Here is a 22,933-nt window from a genome sequence, read left to right on the forward strand (position 1 = left end):
ATGCTTCTTGAACTCTAGCAGGCTTGGTGCCCTGACCACTTGCCTGGGGAGCCTGTTCCAGTGCCCAGCATCTTCTTCCATTGAAGAACCTTTTACTAATATCCAACCTGACCCTCCTCTGTCCCAGCTCCATGCTGTACCCTTGTGTCCTGTCACTGTCACCAAGGAGCAGAGCTCAGTGTCCACCCCTCCGCTCTCCTCCTGAGGGAGCTTCAGGCCGCCATGAGGCCTCCCCTCAGCCTTCTCTGCTCTCTCTGGGCTTAACAAACCAAGGGACCTCATCTGCTTCTCATACATCTTCACCCATATACCCTACACTACCTTTGTAGCCCTCCTTTGCACGCTCTCTAATAGTTTAATGTTTGTTTGTTTTTAATACTGTGGCACCCAAAACTGCACACAGTACTCAAGGTGAGGGCATGTCAGCACTGAACAGAGCAGGACAAGCACTTTCTTCAGCTGGCTGGCAGTGCTGTGCCTCAGGCACCCCAGGATACAGTTGATGCTCCTGGCTGCCCAGGAACACTGGGGACTCGGATTCAGCTTGACATTGGCCAAAATCCTCATATTCCTTTCTGCAGGGCTACTCTCCAGCCTTTTGACCCCTAGTCTGTATGTATGGCCAGGGTTGCCCCTTCCCAAGTGCAGAATCTGACATTTACTCTAGCTAAACTTCATATGGCTGGTGATTGCCCAGTTGTCTGGCAGCCTCTCTATCCTCATGGAGTCAGTTCCTCCCAGTTTTGTGTCAATGGCAAACTTCCTCAAAACACCTTTTAATCCAATGTCCAAGTAATTTATAAAACCATTAAAGTGAACTGGCCCTAAAATGGAGCCCTGTGGAACCCTACTAGTGACTGGCCACCAACTTGATATAATCCCATTTAACATAACCTTTTAAGCCTGACCCATCAGCCAATTGTTCACCCATGCTATTATGTTTTTTATCTAGCTGTATGCTGGACATTTTATCCAGAAGTATACTGCAAGAAACAGTATTGAAATCTTTACTGAAATCCCCCCCCAAAAAACACATCATCAGGTTTTCCATGGTCAACTAGATGGGTGACCTTATCATAAAAGGAAATTAAGTTTGTTAAGTAGGACCTTCCCCTCATGAACCCATGTTGGCTATAACTAATGACCACTTTGTCCCTCAGTTGTTTTTCAGTAATTCCCAGAATAATTTTGTCCATAATTTTACCAGGTACTGAAATGAGTCTGACAGGCCTGTAATTACTGGGGTATTCTTTTTTGCCTTTCTTGAAAATTGGAACAATGTTTGCTAGCTTCCAGTCAACTGAGACATCTCCAGATTCCCAAGACCTTTGAAAAAAAAACAACCTAAGAGAGGTCTAACAATACCATCAGCCAGCTTTCTGAGTGCCCTGTGATGAATCCTATCAGGCCCCATAGGCTTCCAGTTCTTCCAGCTGGAGCAGCAAGTTCCACACATATTTGGGGTTGGCTGGGAGTTTATCATTATCACAGTCATGGTCCTCCAAGTCAGGACACCTGGGGTCCCAGAGCCCATCATTGGTGTTGAAGACAGAGGCAAAGAAGGCATTAAATGTCTCTGCTTCATCTATGTCCCTGTTTGTGAGGTGACCATCCTCTTCCAAGTATTGTTTTCTCTGGTCCTCCTTTTGCTGTTAACATTTAAAAAAAATACTTTTTATTGATGGAAAGGGGGAGATAGATTTATTGACAGAGAAAAAGAGACAGATATTTATCTATTTCCTTCCTCAAATACAGATGGAGCTCACTAGGCTAGAGTAAGTTTTTTTGATACTCTGTTAGAGAAATGTGCAGCCCACCATAGCTATCTAGCTAGTAGCTGAAGTACTGCTTAGAAACATGGTTCATATACCCTCTGGTTAGGAGGGAACTAAACTGAATTTTCCACATACCAGTGACGTCTGTTCATCAGCAGGCAATTAGGCATAAGGAAGAAAAGCCTGTCCTAATACCTATCTGTATACAGGATAGATAAATAAATAAATATATATTTTCCCCTAGGTTAAATTCATGAACTGTTCCATGTTCTAACTTTCAAGAGAACACCCTCACCATCAATCAGTATGCTATCTGAAGCCTTAGGGGGTGATTTGAGAGAAGGAGCTCTCCCTCAATCTCTCTTGTAAGATGAAATGGTATTTTTCAGCAAATTTAGTATTAGCTGAAAGATACCCAAGTGCCAGCTGTGAGGATAGATATATTTTTGAATTCCTAAGATAGATAGAGAGAGACTGCATATTGCTATAAAGTTTGACGTTAATGTCAGTGCATGAACTAAACAACTTTATCCTGATGCAGGATGACATAGGACTTTGATATTTCTTTCTCCTTTAAAATTATGTATCTGACCAAACTAGAAATTTTAATTTTTAATAATTTGCTTTTAGATATAATTTGAAGTGTTCTTGATTTGATTCTGTATTATTTATTGTGTATATTGAGAAACTGAAGGTGATGTCTGGACCAGATAGAAGTATACATGATACTGCTGCACCACAGTAAACATGGCTTTAAACACTACCCTAAGCTACCTAAGATCTATGGTAAGACAAAAGCACATATACACACCCTTAAAAAGTCTAGTTGACACAGTTAAAAACCCCTACCTCAAAATTTGTCTTGTCAACTTTTCATTAAAGAGACAAAGTGCTCTTATATTTACATTTTATCTGCTTCTTTCCTTAGTTCCTCCATGCCAACTATTGGTATTTGGATAGTTTTGGATTGTATAGTTTTGGATTGTATTTCGTATTTGGATTTAGATCTACTGTAGTTAGGTGTGACACTAGTCTTTAAGCCCAGAGGTGCACAACAAAACTGATGTGTGTCATAATTGTTCAGTCCATATTCCATTTATAAAAGCTGCTTTCTTCTAGAAACAGTACCCTTTAAACCCTTTTTACTCAGGAAACTACAAATATCATTATTTTAAGTACTCCTCAAAACATAAATTAGAATGAGTATCTAGAGTACTGTGACCACTATATGTGAAGCCAATAATTTTGCAAGTATCAGATGCTTTATCAGAGATAAATCTGTGCCTTTTCCTCAAAATTACAGATGCTGGCAAGAAAAAAAATGTGTTAAGCATCTGCTCACAAGTCTTTGGGATATTAAAGTCTCAGGTAACTTTATAGGGTGTAAGCAACAACAACAGGCTAAACTGTCAATCATTAAACAACAACAATAACAAAACACAAAATCCCCAGCTTTTTATTCACGCAGTGTTTCTGAGAAAATAAAACCCTGAAACTATACTGAGGACAGGTCCAGGATGCAGATTATCCATGATATTTGGATATTGTGTTAGTGTTGCAAATTACACTTTCTATTTATGACTTGCCTTTTTAAATGCAGAAAAACAACAACAAAAGTCCCCTCCTCCCCCCCCCCCCCCCCCCAATCAAAACAACCTTTTCTGGGGGTCTTCTGGGGGTCTTTCCACGAAATAATATTCATGACACATTATAAAGTGTCATTCTTCTATGGGGAGGGCTGTGGTCATATAAACAAAGGGAACTGCAATTCTAACTCATATGATGGAATGTGAAAGTTGTGAATGGAAAACAAAGTTTCTGAACTTAGGTTTAAATATTTTTGCCTATCACACCTATTCATTTTGGGGCAGTGTTGTGAAACCACTAGATGGATTTCGGTCTGTTAGCATGGAGGATTTCTGACAGTACACAAATTAGCACCATGACAAGTGTATCCTAACAAAATGGTCACCTTAAAAATAAAAACATACTGCTTGCTTTTAACCAATATTTATGAAAACACATAATGGGTCCTGTAAGAGAAAGTTCAATTCTTTTTTTTTTTTTCACATCAACACTAGCAATAAACATATGGTAAGTCAAACTGTGTAAATCAAGAGTATATCTGAGGGCACTACAGTATATAAGCATCATAAGATATATGAAACAGCTTACAAGAGAAACACAGACACATATTTTTTCCTTTTTTTTTTTTTTCCTTTTTTTTTTTTTAATGAATACACGGACTTAGCCAAGAAGGAAAGAAACTCAACATGACTCTCAAAGCCCAAACTTCTCTTGTGCAAGTATCATATGGAGATTTAAGTAGCCCAGTATCATACTGGAGCTATGTAATGACTATGTCAACCTTAATGTCGTTTTCACATGGTGCTCTGTAGAGCAGAACCAGGTATTGCCTGATACATGATTATGGCTCAGGCTAGAATTTGAATGACATAATGCATCTGAAGAACTTTCTGTTCAACTGACCATTGTTTGCTCAAATTCATTCATTTCTGAGCATTTAATTCTTTGACTAACGACAAATTTGTGCACTAGGGTACCACCAAGGAGACTACTCTTCTTCAGCAATTTATACTTTTCAAAACAAATGGTGTGTTTTGTTCTGTCTTTTAGTATTCACACAGTTGCACCCACAGGGATCTGTCTTTCTCTAGTACTTTGCCTAACACATCATAAAACACTTTTCAAATAGTAACACATCAACTACCACACTCAAAATAACAATGCACTAAAATCTAGTAATGCATTGTGTGTTGGTGGGGGTCAGCTCCTTCCTGCATGCTAGTTCCTGCAACTGTACAGTTTTAAAGGTTGGCAAGTTAACCTATGTAGTGATAAGCAAAACCAACATGCATCTCTGCCATTGTATATTTTGTGCATTCAGAAACACTTATAGGAATGACATCTATATAGAACAATAGATGGTAGTGTACTAGGCTTGCATGGCAAGGTTCTGGTAGTGGAGGTACTGCAGGGGTGGCCTCTGTGAGCAGAGCCCAGCAGCTGCCCCGTGTCAGATCAGAGCCAGCTCCACTCAGTTCCAAAAGGGACCTGCTGCTGGCCAGAACCGAGCCAGGGAGTGATGCTGGATGGGCCTCTGGGATAGCAGAGTTAGGGAAGGGAAAAAAGCTGCTGCACAACAGAAGCTGGGAGAGAGGAATGAGAAAATGTAGGAGAAACAGCCCTGCAGACCCCAAGGTTAGCGCATGAGGAGGGCAGGAGTTGCTCCAGGCAGGGAGCAGCAGTTCCCCTGCGGCCTGGGGAAAGGCCCCTGGTGGAGCAGGCTGTCCCCCTGCAGCCCATGGGTCCCATGGTGGAGCAGTTCTCTATGCTGCAGCCCATGGAGGAGCCCATGAAGGAGCAGATGATCTGGTGGGAGCTGCCACGCATAGGGGACCCATCCATGTTGGAGCAGTTCTTGAGGAACCAAACTGTGGGAAGCCCAATAAGATCAGTTCAGTAAGGACTGCATTCTGTGGGAGTGACCCCATGCTGGAGCAGGGGAAGAAACTGACTGTGAAGGAGTTGCAGAGACAAAATATTATGGAAAGACCGCAACCCCCCTCCCCCATTTCCCTGCACCACTCAGTGGGGAGGAGGTAGAAAAGGGTGGATAGGAGAAAGGCGTTTTTATTTCGCTTTTTCTTCTCATTGCTCTAAGTCCATTATCAACAGATTAATGTAATCTCCCTACACTGAGTTTTGCCTGTGATGGTAATTGGTGAGTGATTTCCCTGTCCTTATCTCAACCCTTGAGTCTGTTTTCAGAGCTTTTTCTCCTATTGTTCCTTTGAGGAGGGGAGGTGAGAGAGTGATGTAGCAGAACTTAGCTAGCCATCAATGTGAAACTACCACAGCTGACATTCCACTGTCCCTTCCACAGCTTGGCCAAACAGAAATGATAATGTCAATCAGAGGAAAAACTTCTCCTACCTGTTGGTTTGGGGGTTTATCTCAAGCTGCTGTCTCATTTTGACATATCTAAACCCCACACTTTTATCAAAGACATAAATTCAGCTTTTCTCACTTAACTGTATAGTTGCATACTCATATAGAACATTGTATATTTGTATATCCTCAATGACGGATGTCAAAGTCTGAAAAGAATGCCCTTCAATTTCTGTCAAGTACCTTTACAAACATGCTTTGTGTTTTTATCATCATATCATCATCAATGAATGGCTGTCTTACCCATCCAGTACTGCAGATGATTCATTCAGCTGGGCTGCATGGTTCTCAGCTTGCAACACCTTTTCTGGAAGCATTTTGTCATGAATTTCTTGTGATAAGTCATCTATTTTATCCTTCAGTTGATCGGACATTGACTGTATCTTATCTGCAACACCTTCTACATACTGACATAAGATGACATAAGAAAGACCTTTAAGCAGCTGAATGCAAGCGCTCTGTAACCCTTTACATATTTTCTTTGTGAGATATTATCTCATAACTTACCGACGCATTAACACTTCAGGCAACTAATATGGAAAGAATACAGGAACGGGTGGACTGGAGAGCAGAGGGAGATAAAACAATATACCCCAGCCACTTGTCTCTCCTGAGTTGTTATTTCACAATTAAGATACTGCACAGTTTAAGTACTAACTAACTCTAATTTGGTTTTGTTACCTAAATGTAGATGCATACATAGTGAAACAATTTGTAGTCATACCCCCAGTAATAACTAACCAAGGACAGAAGTTTATGTTTCATGACCCTTTGAGTAATCCATATATTTTTAAATATTAAAATACCTGAGTAAGAACTATACTTCTGGGAGACCTGCCATTCATGTCCCAATAAGATGTCTCTGAATGTTTCCCTTCCCATTTCTCCGCATGGCTTTTTTTTTTCCATTCATTGTATCAATTTGCAGTGCAAGATAGAAATATTTCCAGAACCAATCATATTTTTTTTTCTTTTTTTTTTTTTTTCAGCCTTAGCTGCAAACTCCATTGACAAAACTCTTAAGGCAGAATTTTCAAAAATTTTATGTAAAATGCGAGTGCAATCCTCTCATCTCCCCGATCTATCTAGACTTAAAATTGTTGCCACAGGCAACAAATTATTTCTGAAGTTTCCTTCTGATATGCACACATAGTTTTTGTGCAGATAAATCTACATCTAGATCACAGAGTCACCATGAGACTATGAACAGGTTTGCTGCATCTGCAATTCTAAAGACAAAGTCAGTACCACAATCACAATACCATATATAAAAGGAGGTAGAGTCCATGAAAAATGATGAGCTAAATCTTTGTGCAATCCAATGAATCATTTAAATCTCAAACTTAATCATTTTTATATACTAGCTTAGCTTTTCTGTCATACAGCAATAGGAAAATTATTCCTTCCAATTCAAGTATTCTAATATTGATTAATAAAAAGAAAAATCAGGTGTTACTTTTATTAGCTATTTTGTTTCCATAATGATGCTTTATTTTACTAATTCTCATATAAGGATGATAAAATACTCACCTCCACAGCTAAGCTGATTTCATTTGTAAGGTTGTTGGCTTCATTAAGGATGTCATTCCCTTCTTGCAGACTCTTTTCAACATCTTGCCTGCCATCTTCTACAGCTTGCTTCTTTTTCTACAGGATGTGTTCACAAAAATAAAAATATGAGTTGTTTAATAAAAAGGTGATGACAGTTCAAATACTGACATCCCAAATACAGACTGCATTTTCTCACTATGCCACAAAGGTCAGACTTCTCAGAATTTTCTGAGGAAAGACAGTTACAGCAATAGAACATATTTAAAATAAGATATCTTTCTTTCTCTTGTCCCCAGCTTTGTATCTCTCCTCTCACATGGTAGGTTTTCAGAGGCAACTGACTGTAGTATTATGGCAAAATGAATCAGAAAGAAGTTAGAAATCCTAATCCTTACCCAGATGGGCAAGTTTCTCATTTTGACAATTATCTACACTGGCCATGAAGGCAGAACTTATTAAAATATTCTGCAGCTTTGAAATTCACATCCACTGGCATTTCACTAATTAATGAATGTAAAATAATAGTTCAGAACAACCTAAGGATTCTTGATTTTCCATCTGGTAAAAATACTGCATATTGCGTAAAAAGAATGAATGTCAAATAAGTAACTGGTGATTTCCTGTATAAGATTCATTTAGTATTACAGATTAGTCTGATAGGAGACCATGGCATTCTAGTCATGGTGCTGTGATGACCTCTTGGTCAAAACAGAGGTTAAAATAAAGCAAAAAAACTGCTCAAAATCACTTGGTAGTGGGTAAGACTACTGGAGAGGATGCCTTCAGGCACTTTCATACTGTGATGGAAAGAATATTTAAAAAAACTGAGATAGCAGGTAATTTCTCCAACCTTTCTCCATTCACCTTTGGGAAAGAAATGCAGAGAACAGAGATCACCTAACTTCCTTACGGCACCGTATTCCCTTAATTCAGTCAAGCCCACAAATCTCTGCTGAGACTGAGGTCTTGGAACCCTAACCTCATCATTGTACGTGAGGTGAAAACTCATCAAGATATAAACAGGGTAGAAACATTTATCTTCATTAAGTTGTCTCTACTCTTTATATCTTGGTTAAATGCTTGTTAATGTACAGTATAATGTGCTCTTTGAGTCTCTGCACTTTAAATCAGAAGCAGACCCCTCTGCTATGAGGGAGATCATTAATAACAAGTACTAACTACAGAGGATAGAGTTTGATTTATTACTCCATAATATCCACATATCCTCTTCAGTCTTCTTCCCAGGGGTTGGAGAGAGAGATCAAAGTGCAAGCTTTCCAGGAGCAAATACATGACAAAGATTTTAACTGAACTTTATTTAAATCTTGAGCACAGGATTTGAATTTTGCATAACTACTTATACCGGGATGAATTTAACCTCCCCCAGAATAATGAATCCAATGGCACCCTCCACTTAATGTTTAAAAGCAGTCAGTAGTACTTTGGTAAAGAAAGCTGTGAAGTAATACTCCTTTTTCAAGCCAATGCATGTTCTTGTTCTGAGGAAAACGTTTGCTTTTAATTATCTCAGATTTAGTTCTATTTGAATAACATTTTTGTCTTGCTTTTATCTTTTGTTTCAAGATATAATAGTTACAAAGTGTTCATGCAAAGTTTCAAACTTTTTAAGTTAATCAACGATACAACTTGTCAGCACTCACCTCTACCATGGTCATGTTTTTTTGGTTGATTGCAGATAAATGATTAGCCTCTCTAATTTTACTCATAGCTTCTCTTAGCAGATCTCGTGCATCATCAACTTTGGTGTGGTAGTTTGCTAGCTTGTCCCGGACTTCATTTTTGAGATCTTCGTTTTTCTCACTGGGTTCTCCAAATGATTTCTTCACTTTATTCAAAAGATCTTCCGCATTCCTGCAATATATGAACACCCATGAAGGTAACTGAGATCATATTCTCTACACCCATGAGAATATTCTTAATATCATGCAAATGAAATGGACTTTAAATTAAATAACAAAGTAACTTTCAAGAGAACAAATGCTTAATAAAATAGAACAATGATTACACTTAGGTCTTTTCTTAACTTTTAAAATCTCACTTTGGTATTTTCTTTTTTTTTTCTTTTTTTTTTTTTTTTTTTTAGTAAGTTGACATTCTTGATAGTAAAGCGAGTTTTTCTGAAACATTTCAACTTGTCAAAAAGATTTCTTTCATACATATTATTACAGCATGTGACACAAAGCACTTTAGCACCTTAAACAGAGGGGAGAGAAGATAGATATGCCTGATTTCAAGCTGTCTTGGAGCAGACAAACTGCTCTGTGGTCAAAAATCATAAATACTTTCCTGTGACATAAACAACGCCCAGGATCCTTGGATTTATGACTTCCCATAGCCAAAGTATTTTGCTTACCTAAAATAAATTCTTGGATATTTTTAGTGGACTATGACAACATAGAAATAGAAAGTTCACAAGTGCTTGTTTTTGGCAAGGGAAACAATATTTCTTAATCACCAGAGAGTTGCTGCACCCAGTTTTAAAGGATAGGAGTACTGGAGTCTCCATGCCATGACACTTCTCTGCGTCACGTTATCATGTGTTTTAATCAATTCCACATAATGCAACATCACTGCAACATGCAATGCTATGACAGACAGAAAAAAAAAAAAGTAGTTTTTTGTGCCTTTTTTAAAGGCGTATCATTTTAAAACAATGCTTCAGAGAAAGAAAAATCCTAAGTACATAGGAATTTGTAGGACAGCTAATACATATATAAGAAATCTATCACACTTCTATTTATTACAAATTAAGGTAAGCAACATCCTATAAATAAACACACAAATAAATACAAACACACAAACACCACCACAAACACAAAAAAAAATAAAAAGGTGGAAATGATGTCCTGCCACTGGGCCTAATTTAGATGAAGAATGTTAACTGGAGCCAAGGAATGTCAAATTATTACCTTAGGTCTGGGACTTTCTGAGATGGATTTTTTTACTCCATCTGCCCTGTCTTTGGCTTTGATGACAAAAATTAATCACACTGTGAATTTAAAATATCTAAAAAGAAAACGTTTAATCAAAAATTAAATCCCAATATTGACACCCTATCACAGGAGAGATGTAGAAAGGAATTCAGATTTTTTTCCATACCTTCTCCATTATTCTTTCTATCAGTTGCTACTATATTAAACACCTAACAAATTTTGATACCCTTGTGATTGCAGTACTGGAGAAACAATATGAGACAAATGGATTTCCTTTTTATGACCTTGCCTTGTAGCACAGCCCAAGCTGTTTATCTGACCAGTAACCAATGAGTTGAGTTAGATAAGCTAACGCTTCCATATAGACCTGATGTGCATTTTTCCCTCTGCTCTTTCTAAGTTCAAAGCAACAGATCTGCTCCATGCACTTCCTTGTTTTATGTACTAGAATTTCTATGTGATGGGACTGTACCAATTTCCTGAAACACTCTTTTTAACATTCAATCTACGATACGTTCAATTAATACCTTCCTAGAAAAAGAACCAAACTGTGAAGTGTTAGAAGAAATAATCTCAAGTCTGGCCTAACATCTAGAATGCTGTACAGTCTGGATCCTTTAAATAATCAGTACAAGGGAACACAAGAAATATTAGAAATCAAAAAAAAAAAAAAAAAGTGTATATGAGAGAGACTAAATGTGTTAGAATTGTTCTATCCAGAGAAGAAATGGCCTATGATAGAGGACTATAAAATCATGAGTAGCATGGATAATGCAGTCAACTGTCCAATGACTCTCGAGACACAAAATTGAAAATATCTGGAAAAAAAAAACAAAAAACGCCAAAATACAGGAGGCAGCTCTTAAAAGCAGTATGTGGTTGAATTATGTAACTCATTATTACAGGAAACTATGGATAATAGAAGTTTACAGTATCTCAAAAGCCATCAGACAAATTCAAGGAAGATGAAATCACACACATCTAAGAAAACACTATATAGCCCATTAAATACAATGGTAGAATCCCTCCATAGCAACTCAGTTTTGTCTGAGAAGATGTGTAGGAATATTATAAGATATTGAAATATTTATTTCAGAAATATATAAAATAAGGGGTTTAGGACAGAAACTGGTGTATTTTAACATGCTCTCTTTACAGAGAAATTATTTACTAATTTGGAATTACTAATAACTTATTAATAAGGCAATCAGCTTACAGACTTGATTTGGAAATCCTGAAAGAAAACAAATGAGGGAAAAAGCTGGAGACAGAAGGTGTATTGCCATCTCTGAAAGCAAGAAGCCTTTACTTCAGTTGTTTCCTTATTTAACGTGGACCAAATCTTGTAAATTAGAAGAATACAATCACTGCCAACTTACATCTCAACAAAGAGTAAAGATGATTAACTACTTCAAAGTAATAGAGACTTGTCGAAATATATATATATATGATATTATATATGTATCACATATATATATGATATTATATATATCACATATATATATATATATGTGATCACACATATATATATGTGATGTAACACATATATATGTTATCACATATATATATATATATATATATATATATATATATATATATATATATATATATATATATATATATATATATGATCACAATTAGTTGAGTCTGCAAGCAGTATACGTGAATGTCCACAGACAGGCATGTGTGTACACACCTTCAGACACACATTTTTAAGAATGATTAAATTTCTTTATCATTTATTTCCTTAAAGAACACATCCTATCTTACTACGTTATTTAAGTAGTATTAAGTCACGTTTCTTTATGAGGCAGTACTTTTTAAAAGAGTTTCAGAAAATATTATCTAGTGATCTTTACTACTTGCCCTGAAAGTTCACTATCAAAATTCCTTGGATCTCAACAACTGCCTATAAAGAGGTAATCCTATCCCTATGATACTGCCATGCAACTTTAAGTCAGTAAGTATATTCATGTATTTCTTAGTACAAAATATATTCCTTTATCAGGAAATGCAACTTTAAGTCAGTAAGTATATTCATGTATTTATTAGTACAAAATATATTCCTTTATCAGGAAATGCAAATACTCACTTTGAGTACTTCAGGAAGAATGGTTAGAGGGAGAGAATGTCTCTCTCTCAAAAAACCACACTGCATTTCCTTCTCTAGCTATTGGACTGATTTTAAGCAAGCCTGACAGTTTCGTGTTGGCTGTAGCATTCAAGGACTATAACTGCCTTATTTGATTATTATTATTATTATATATTATTATCCCCCCCCCATCCTGCCTTAAAATTGCAGGCATCACTTTCAAAGATTTTGCTAATTTTTTCTCTGCCCTACTTGTTCCTGATTTATTTCTGTAGAGAAAGAATATAAGAGGCTCAGCAGAAGCAGAAGAAAAAGCAATAAAACATTTGTGAAGAACACTTTTTCAGTTTATCCTTTCTCAAGAGAACAGAAAGTAGAATTATCAGAAGTATGGCAGAAATACTGTACTGGTAGGATTTTCAGAAAAAGATCCATTTTACAAAGTGTAAGTTTGGCAGTGAAAATCTGATTTTATACAGATTGGAATGCTTAACTAAAATTGTATTCTATTTATGACCCCTCTACAACATATATGTACCTGATAATTGATGTTTTCAGTTCTGAACATTTTTATCCCAGTTTTCTGAGACACTTTTCACAACTTCATTGGACCACATTCATTTGGATAGCCTGATAAGTAATGCCTAGCTCTACGCATATACCTGCTCTAACTGATGCAGAACACACTACCAGAATTTTAACTTAAAGCCAAGTATTTTTCTAGATTAGATAAGTTTTCAGCATTTTGCAAAGTGCTTTATAAAAAGCTGGCAATAATTATATAAACACATATATATATATTTTATATTTAAAGATACCTAAATAACCAAATGCTGGGCTTCTGAACCTTGTCAGGAAGCTGGAATATCCATGCTATTCTGTGTATTGTACAATGCATCCTTTTGAATGTCTGTGGTACTGGACAAGCTTTGCAAACAGACTATATTTTTATTAGAACAATTATTTATTTTTTTTCCAGAAAAAATAACAAGCTTCCAGACATGTGTCTTGGCACTAAAACCCTTTACCAGGTCTGAAGTAGAAGCTAAATACAAACTGAGAAAAATTGCTTAGAATTTGATTAGAAACATTACTGGTACCTGTGGAGCAGAGAAGTAATTTCCTAGGGACGGGTTTCCACGCACGTAAGCATTTCCAAAAATGCTAATGCTAAACTAATAGATGTGAAATATTAGACTGTTTTTCTTCACTGTAAAGACCCAGCTTGAACACCTGGTTGGAATGGATGACAATTACAAGAGTCAGATATTATCACCAGGAGGCTGAAGACTCTCTCTACTCACTTTAACTCATCTTGAGCTATTCTTTCTTGAAAATGTAGGTTTCTACTTCTCAGTTCTGTGACCATTCTTTCGGCCTCACTCTGCAGTTCTGGGAGACTCTTCTCCAAGGTCTTGTCAGGTGTTCTGAGTGTCTCATTTAGTCTTATAGCATCTTCACTTACAGCTGCAGGGGGCAAAATATATATAAGTACGGGGTTAGGAAGCAAAAAGAACCTATAAGTATCTGCATGTCAACTCTTATCAGAAAGTCAAATGCAATTTGCACTGGTTATTCCTGCTGTGAAATATAAAGGATAGTTAATCAGTAACAAATGAGAAAATGTTATATGTCTCATCAAAACCTTTACTGTAGCTCACTTTTAAGCACAATAACTACAATGAAGAAGTCTTTATATCCAGTATAAAATATATTGCTCCCGTCTTCCTTCCCCTGAAAAAAAGAATTTGCACTGAGCCTTTGAAACAGCAGTAAATAATTTGGGATATTGCTCTCAGAAATAAAGAGAAAGCTGTACAAGCAATGAAAACTAGTTTTCAAATTACTTTTGAAGTACTTCAAAATATTTCATTTGTAGCATTCAGATTTAGAAATCCTAGGAAGAATAAATGATTGGGAAATTTGGTAAGGAGAGGGAGAGAAGAGGAATGAAAGACACTCACAGAATCACACAGAATCACAGAATTTCTAGGTAGGAAGAGACCTCAAGATCATCGAGTCCAACCTCCGACCTAACGCTAACAGTCCCCACTAAACCATATCCCTAAGCTCTACATCTAAACGTCTTTTAAAGACTTCCAGGGATGGTGACTCCACCACCTCCCTGGGCAGCCTGTTCCAGTGCCTCACAACCCTTTCAGTAAAGAAGTTCTTCCTAACATCTAACCTAAAACTCCCCTGGCACAACTTAAGCCCATTCCCCCTCGTCCTGTCACCAGGCACGTGGGAGAACAGGCCAACCCTCACCTCGCTACAGCCTCCTTTAAGGTATCTGTAGAGAGCGATAAGGTCGCCCCTGAGCCTCCTTTTCTCCAGGCTGAACAAGTCCAGCTCCCTCGGCCGCTCCTCGTAGGACTTGTTCTCCAGGCCCCTCACCAGCTTCGTCACCCTTCTCTGGACCCGCTCAAGCACCTCGATGTCCTTCTTGTAGCGAGGGGCCCAAAACTGAACACAGTACTCGAGGTGCTGAGTACACCACCAGAGCCGAGTACAGGGGGACGATCACCTCCCTAGCCCTGCTGGTCACAGTGTTTCTGATACAAGCCAGGATGCCGTTGGCCTTCTTGGCCACCTGAGCACACTGCTGGCTCATATTCAGCCGACTGTCCACCATCACTCCCAGGTCCTTCTCTGCCTGGCAGCTCTCCAACCACTCATCTCCCAGCCTGTAGCTCTGCTTGGGGTTATTGCGCCCCATGTGCAGGACCCGGCACTTGGCCTTGTTGAACTTCATGCAGTTGACCTCAGCCCATTGGTGCAGCCTATCCAGATCCTCCTGCAGAGCTTTCTCACAGATTGGGAACTCGTGTTTAGAAGCAGATACACAGAAATGAACTAAAAGCGTTGGAGGGCTGGAATACATGAGGATAGAATGTAAGATATGTGTTTGGAATACCTAAATTATTCGTAACTGATAAAACTGTACACATGGTATCATAGTCAAGGACCAACTAAAATCTTTCTACCATAGCACACTATATTAGAATATAGACTTTCAGAAGCAAGTAGGTGATTTATGATAATCAGTTATGTCTGCAATGTTAAAAAGTACTGCTCCCTTCCCATAGGCAGTGGGCTTCCCAGTAACTAATTTCTCTGAAATAAGTTCCTGGTTGCATGCGTACTTCCAAATATCTTAAATCCTTAATTGAAGAAATCATAAGCTGTCTTCCAACAATCAAATAAATGACTATTTCATCCACACTTTGTGTAGGTTTAGAGCAAATGATGAAGAAGAAAACTTTAATTAAACGTTTCAGTTTGCTGGTGAGAACTGGGACTTGAATCTTAAAGAGTGGTTATATGTGGGGTAGTGAGGACTGAAACAAGACTATAGTTCAGTTAAAAGGATCACGTCTTGCTTGTAATGCATTATGTTACATACCATTACTGAGTTACCTCTGGCCAGGAATAGGCATATATTCACATTTTAAAATCTGGAATAAATAAATAGTAATTTAGCTTCCATGAATATTTACCTCAAAAGAGAAAATGGACACGTTATTTCAGCCTTCATTAGTTTCAGGAAAATTTATACAGAGCTTTATCTTTCCCTCCCCATCCTCCTCATCTCATAAACAAGTTTTAAAATAATTTTAAAATAATCTAGAAATGGCTCCAAAATAAAGCAAAAGTTTATCCTCAGTTTTTGAAAGACGATGATCTTGAACAGGAAGAATATTGAGGATGGCAGTTAAGATATAGAAATTATCACTACCAGAGGAAGAACAGCAGGAAATGTGGAAGAACTGCTGTATGAGAAAAGACTTAAGACTCTTTCAAAACAAGGATAAAAAAATAGACTGAAGGAGAATACAGTTCCTGTCTATTAATATAGTTGCAGGTGGAGGAAGGAGGAGAAACACTAGGAAGAGAAAAAGCTATTTGCACCAAAGAATAAGGCAGAAGAACACACGATGATAAACTAAACATGAGTATTTTTAGATATAAGGTTTTTAGAAGGTCTGTAGTTATCAAAAGAGTTCTGAAACCGTCTTCTATTCAGAGGGTGAATATGTGGGAACTACTTTGAAAATGCATATTAGAAAGTTTATGATAGCCAGGGAGTGGATGCAGCAACCCAGAAGGTATCTTTCAGTCCTTATGCTCAAATCCTCTATCGAATCCTATATTTAAACAATTCTTAAAATGTTGACTTGGCCACTAGGCAAACACATTGATTTTAAAGTCTTTGTCTGCTTCTAAGTGCATACATTTGTTTCACCTCTCAACATCTTCTAACTCTATACTTTCTATTGCTAAACCTGCTTCAGGAAACTTTTGTATGGGTTTTAAACACTGGACAAAAACTGTGCAGCAAAAAACAAATTTAGCCCTTGTCATCCTGAATTCATCATCGACTTCTCAAATTCAGCTTTGTACTGAAATATGAAGAACCTGGTATTTTATTTAAAAACCTTGTTGAAAACTTGCTTACTTTTTCATGTCACTTTTCTGACATTTATTTCATGTCAAAGTTGTACATTATAGGGGTACTTTAAACTGCTGGTTGATTCAATTACAGGGCATGCACTGGGATGTGTTACATGAGAGGCAATATAAAATGTATTTTATAGTATTTAGACAGAATTGGAAGCTTCCCCTTTCAACCAAATGGATTGCATAGAAGCATATCTCTAGATATGCAAGAAGCATATCTCTACTGAAGTTAGAACTGTATTGAGAGTTTTGAAGAAAGAAGAGATCGGTATTTTTCAAATAATAATAATATTAAACAACTGACTGTGATTGCCAATCATTTTCATATTTTCCCGCCATTATCTAATTTAATAGGTCACACAGTATTTAGGTTCTACTTCTCAAAGCCATCTACAATACTTTTGCTCGTAAGTCTTTACTGTTTTTTGTAAGTGCCGAGAATCACCTTGTGGAAGAGAGTTGGGTCTATGCCACTTCTTAGGTAGGGATAGGAGTAACTTACAATTTCCAGGCAGCAGATGTTCATTAATGGCAGGTAGTAATGCATCTTTGAAGTCATCTTGAGGAATTAAGATGAAGTCTTACTGTACCAAGTGCTAAAGTTACATCAAGCTTTTTACCGATATATGTTTTTAACTTTGAAAATAAACAAATGCATTTTTCTTTTTCCAGTACCTTCAGCAGCTTGGAGAATGCCTTTTACAAACTGTCCAAGAGATTTTGCTCTGTCATTAGTCCTCTCAGCATCCTGCCTCGTTTGCTCACCATCTGCTGTCACCTTGGTAGCCTAGTGAACCAAATTCAGGAAAAGTATAATTAATAAACAGGACAAGGCTGCACTATGCAATATATAGAACTGTATGCACTGTCTGAATTTATGCTCGAAACTTTCCTCAGGCAAAAGACAATCAATGAATTATTGATCAGATGAATGAGAAATGACACGTTCTGTTCAAATACACAATTAAATTTTATTACCTTTTCCTTCTAAAGGAAATTGGAAGGCTTTATTTTAGGTTCTTAGAAACTCTAGTTTCTTAGAAACTCTAGTTGTATGCAACAGCACACAAAGAGAGACAGGATTAAATTCACTGAATTTGCTTAAAGAAACATTGTTCAGAACCTTTTAATAGACTCTTCAGCGGATACTTTCTGTAATTTCACAATTGTGCATTTTACGATTGACAAAGTGCAGCAGACATCATGACCTCCTTGCTTCTTCCCCTGAGGTGCTCTCAAAGAGACAACCCATGCCAACAAGCATGAACAATTTAAAATCTATGCATTAATGAAACCAAGAAAGAGAGAGGGGAAAAAGTGAAGTAGATTTGTTCAGTTTTAACGCTTGAAGTGGTTTGTTTATAACATATTGGGGTGCTCAGTAAAATTTTAGCTTTGTGTAACTAAAGGCTTTATAACTTTATTGAATCACAGAAGCAGCATGAAGCAAGAAGACAGACATCTGCTGCATAACGGAAAACATGTTGAGGAGAGGAATCATCTTAATACATTTTACTTAGCTCTCAAGATTCCTATTTATGAAACCATTTTTTATCATGCAGAAGCCACTTTAAGCAACACAGCTTGTCAAGCTGCATCATAAACAAACAAACAAAAGTAAAACAAACAAACAAACAAAAATTAGAACAAAACAAGCCACCAGCATGAGCAACAACAATCCACCAGTGTTTGGGTTCTGAATGTCCAGATTGTACTCCCAAGAAATACCTATAAGCACAGCATTATGACCCTCTCAGTCTCTGGGAAATGGCTAGGAGGTTTATAATTCAAAATGAGCTTCTCTCACTTGAGCTGTACTGGTAACATTTGTTCTGGTAACATTTTCTGTTACCAGAAATCTATTTCATTAATAGTCAAAGAGAGATAGCATCACATTTAACACATTGCCTGATTAGCTTCTACATGGAAGCCCTAAAGATACATCAGGACAGCTGGGTTCCTGAAATGAAATCCCTGGCACTATCATACCACTTACAATTTTGGTCTACTTCAGAGTGGTTACTGTGCGAATAATTTATATGAAAATGTTTGAGGTAAATAGAATGACAGAGGAAGAACTAGCAACCTGTATTAGACTGGGGGAAGATGGTTGTATTTTTATCCATGTATCAGTTGAAAAACATGGCTTTTCATAGTTATACAGCTTTGATCACGTTATTGGTCACTTCTGCTAAGAATTACAAAACTCCTTTATCTGTCTGGATACGGAGCTGAAATATTGTCAAAGTGAGTAGTAAAGGTAATTGGGATAGGAAAAAGGCAAAAATACAGAATGGTCTTGATGGATCACTGCTTTAATCCAGCTTTGCATCTCTGATGTCATTTCATTCTTCATGTAATTGAGAACTACCTTATTTATTGTCCCATCCTCCACAATGAGCCTTTTATTCTTTGTCTTATATTTTCTTAGAATTTTCCCATTCACTTGTAATATACTCTACAATATTTCTAAGTACTTTACTACAAATGGTGTTCTATAACTTACGTAGACTTTTCTCATTTTTGATTACTTTTTCCACATTCATATTAATTCCAATTGGGCACTTTAAGCTTTCAATATTTATGACTGAATGGCAGGCACTAAATTTTCATACACATTAATCTGCCATCAAACTGTTTCCATTTTCTCTCTGTGACAGTTCTCTTTAGTACTTAAATCCCATCCAGTCCTACTGTCTGCTTTCTGTATTTAGCCATAATTTGCTTTGCTGAAAAATAACCTTTCACTTCATTTTCTGGTCTAGCATTAACTCCATAAACCAAGTTAAATGGCAAGTATCTTTCACATTGTACCTATGGATAATTAAATGTTTCCATTTGTTAGTAAAGTCCTACTCATTCGCTACATATTCAGTTTACTACAGTTCATCATTTCCATAAAGTCAGAATTCAGCTACTAAGTTTAAAGATGCCCAGCACTCTTTTTTCTGGGGGAGGAATAAAAGTCAGGAAGACTGAGTCCAGAGCAAGGGTTTGGAATGAATTTTTGAGAAGTATGGACACAAGTGAGACCTGTTGGCATAAAAGAGATCTCCATCATGGAAATCTGGTAAAACAACTAGCTGAGACCACAAAGCCGCAGACCGCAAAAGGAGGGCAAATTCAGAACTCTCTGTATAGACAGAAGGTCTTGAATCACCTTCCAAATGCTTCTAACTATTGCCATCTACTTCCACAAATCTATGAGCTCAGGGAATTCAACGGTATAGGAGAAATGAAGAAGTTTACAGTCAAAAGAAGTATTTCAATTAAAAGGAAGTGATTCTGATCCCTGACTTTCCTGAAGTCTCTGAAGGTACCCCATTAGAAGGTATATTTGACTAAAGTAGTGAACTAATAGGATGTGAAAAATCTGAAGTCTACCTCAGGTGGTAGATGTAGAAATGCATATGCAAGTATGTAAGAATGCAATCAGTTTAAGAGCAAGAGAAGAGGATCTTCTTGTAGAGAATACGTAGTACAATTTGGCAGTGAATGAAACAAAGAATATGATGAGGAAAAATAAAAAAGCTGCACCAATGGAAGAGATGACTTGTTGAAAAGTTTTGTAGTGAGAAAATACTGTTGTCTTCTACATTTTGTCTTAAAATGTGTAGAAAATTTTCCTCATGGTGAAAAGTGTCTTCACTAATCTTCATCAGCCTTTATCCTTATCACTACTGGTTTCACTTGGAAAAGTCTAGTGAGCCTCCAGTGAGATTTGTGCAGAAAATTTGCTAGTTATAGTCATACTAGCTGTTATGTAGTATTCAGCTATATCTTCACATAAAAATGAGACTTCAATGTGCTACATCAGGATCCACTCTTCTTTTTGGTACATTGATCCTATATACAAATATAGAAAGGTAAGTGTAGGACTTAGCACCATTTGATAGTCCTCAAAATAAAAACCAAAGTCCAGTTGAATTAACTACATGTATTCTCCATATGAAAAATGTAAATCATAAGCCAAATTACTAGTTACAACAAGGGAAAACTGCAGAAATGGAAGTGGTGTTAATCTGTCTACCACGCTAAACTCCCTAAGATCACATTCTGAATGTTTTCCCTTTTAAGACTAGTCCACAGAAATTCAGAATTTGCAACATATTTTAGGTATTCTCCATGCGGGATTGAAATTTATTTAATTTTCATTGTATTGGGCAGGGGGTGCTAGGTGGTAATTGGAAAAGGATATTAAAAAGAACAACTGTGTGAAGGAAAAAAATATTAGCTTAAGATTGAAAAATCTTAATACAAGAAATATAATTTTCCCTGTCTGTAGGGCTGTCATGAGTTAAAAACCTGCCTTGATTTAGCAATCTTTCTTTATGCTCACATACATACACTTGTATGCATACACGTGTGTGGAGGTATGTATACATACACATATGAGCGTGCATATATACATACAATACAGATGTTTTTTTATCCTCTCAAGGTTTCATGGAGTTCATCAAAATTGAATATAATGCATTTAAACAAACCAATTTCTTTGAGAATTTTGGTTCCGCAAGGCATGAACAATTTTAAGACAGGATGCTAAAACTACAGGGGGGATAGGTAAATTCTCTCAGGTGTATACAGTAATCAGTGTTTTGCTTGTTTCATTATTTTAACGCAGGGAAGCACCTACTTATGAACATGAGTTTTGCTAGTCTGTTATGTTAATGCCTTTGGGACAGCTGTGTTTTTATCGTGGCTGGTCCATTGCCCTACTTTTTCTCCACTAGGTGGCGCACTTTATATTATTTTCTTAGGCGATGTCTTTCTGACCAAATAAAGGTCTATACTGAAATAAAACTTTCATAATAGAAAGAGTAAATCGCACATCGATTGAAATCCAAAAACCTATCACTTTCTTCATAAATGAATTATATAATGCACAATAAACACACACTGCAATATTTGAATTCTCCCTTTAAATATTATTCTCATTTGAATTACTTCATTCATTGACTCTTAATGACAACAAGTTATTTGCTAAACCAGAGACATTCACTAGCTTGCTATAAAATTTCCTTAAAATTAGTGCATCAACCTGGGCTACCATTTCCTCTACAGCTCCTGAAGAAACCAGACAGCACAGAAGATAACCTAAAAATGGAAAACAAGAAAAATGGAAAACAAGACTCCAGACATGAAAACTATTCCTACAATGGGCTTGAGTTGGCTGGGCAATAAGTAACTGAGTGAAGCTAGTTTACCTGTATTCCCAGAAAGACCATCTTGCAAGAGAAACAGAATGAGAACTGTCTTGATACAGTCAGACTCAGAATATTTGAAACAGAGTATGAGGAGATGATGTTGTTGATGCAGAAAGCAGATAGCCTTATGAGAGACCATATTAACATTCAGAAGAAAAAGAAGGGAATCAGGAATCCTGGTTTCCAAAAGTCTTAGCCAGTCAAAGAAGGACTCCAGTCATGTGAGCAACTGTGTGATAATCACATGGCTTAGTTGCTGTTGGGTTTGTAATATAACCTCTAGCTGATGTTAAGAGAAAGCTAATAAATGCTGTATCAAGACCTCTATTTCCTTTAGTCTCAGATTTTCCAAATAAACTCATTCTTGGGTGCTCTGTATGAGCTCTCACCTACATTATAAAGTTTTACAGAAAATATATCTCAATGTATTGGCCCACAAAAATAGGTTGTTAGAGGACTTGCTGCCATTTCAAATACTGAAACTGAGAAGCATCTTATAATTCATCTATTCACTCATGTTTAATTCATATTCAGGATATTTCCGTCATTATACAGCTTTAACCAAGCCCATAGACCCCAATGTGATCACAGACTTACTCTTGTCAGTAGTTCATCCATTTCTGTCACCAAGGTATCCAGATTTTCCTGTGCTAGCTGAAGAAGTCTCTCTGGAGCACGCTGAGGTGAAAGCAAATGCTGTTGGGGGAAGAGGAGAGTGAAAGTAAAAATCCGTATCTCAGTGCTTCCAAATATTGTAGAGAAGAAACAGGAAAAATTTCCTTTTTGTTACTGTATGCAATTCCCTTTTGTCATATCCATCCGATGTATTTTCCTCAGGATTCTTGACATATCTGACATAAGCTTTACATATCTTAGCAGAAAGCCAAAAGTAGGCAACATATCACATATAAAATGTGTATC

General features: G+C 37.0%; 1 protein-coding gene across 8 annotated transcripts in view; it reads right to left on the reverse strand.

Moving 5' to 3' along the window:
• LAMA2 (laminin subunit alpha 2) overlaps window positions 1–22,933 on the reverse strand; it is a 383,401-nt gene that overhangs the window by 71,487 nt on the left and 288,981 nt on the right. For all 8 annotated transcript variants that reach the window (XM_068677473.1, XM_068677471.1, XM_068677468.1 and 5 more), the window contains 6 exons: window positions 22,610–22,708; window positions 17,481–17,592; window positions 13,649–13,811; window positions 8,960–9,170; window positions 7,278–7,394; window positions 5,991–6,154 (listed from right to left, as the gene is read on the reverse strand). In XM_068677473.1, coding sequence (XP_068533574.1) covers window positions 5,991–6,154; window positions 7,278–7,394; window positions 8,960–9,170; window positions 13,649–13,811; window positions 17,481–17,592; window positions 22,610–22,708 — 866 coding nt within the window. The remainder of the gene's footprint in view (window positions 1–5,990; window positions 6,155–7,277; window positions 7,395–8,959; window positions 9,171–13,648; window positions 13,812–17,480; window positions 17,593–22,609; window positions 22,709–22,933) is intronic.

This window comes from Anas acuta, chromosome 3, assembly GCF_963932015.1.
Source record: "Anas acuta chromosome 3, bAnaAcu1.1, whole genome shotgun sequence".
NCBI lineage: Eukaryota > Metazoa > Chordata > Aves > Anseriformes > Anatidae > Anas > Anas acuta.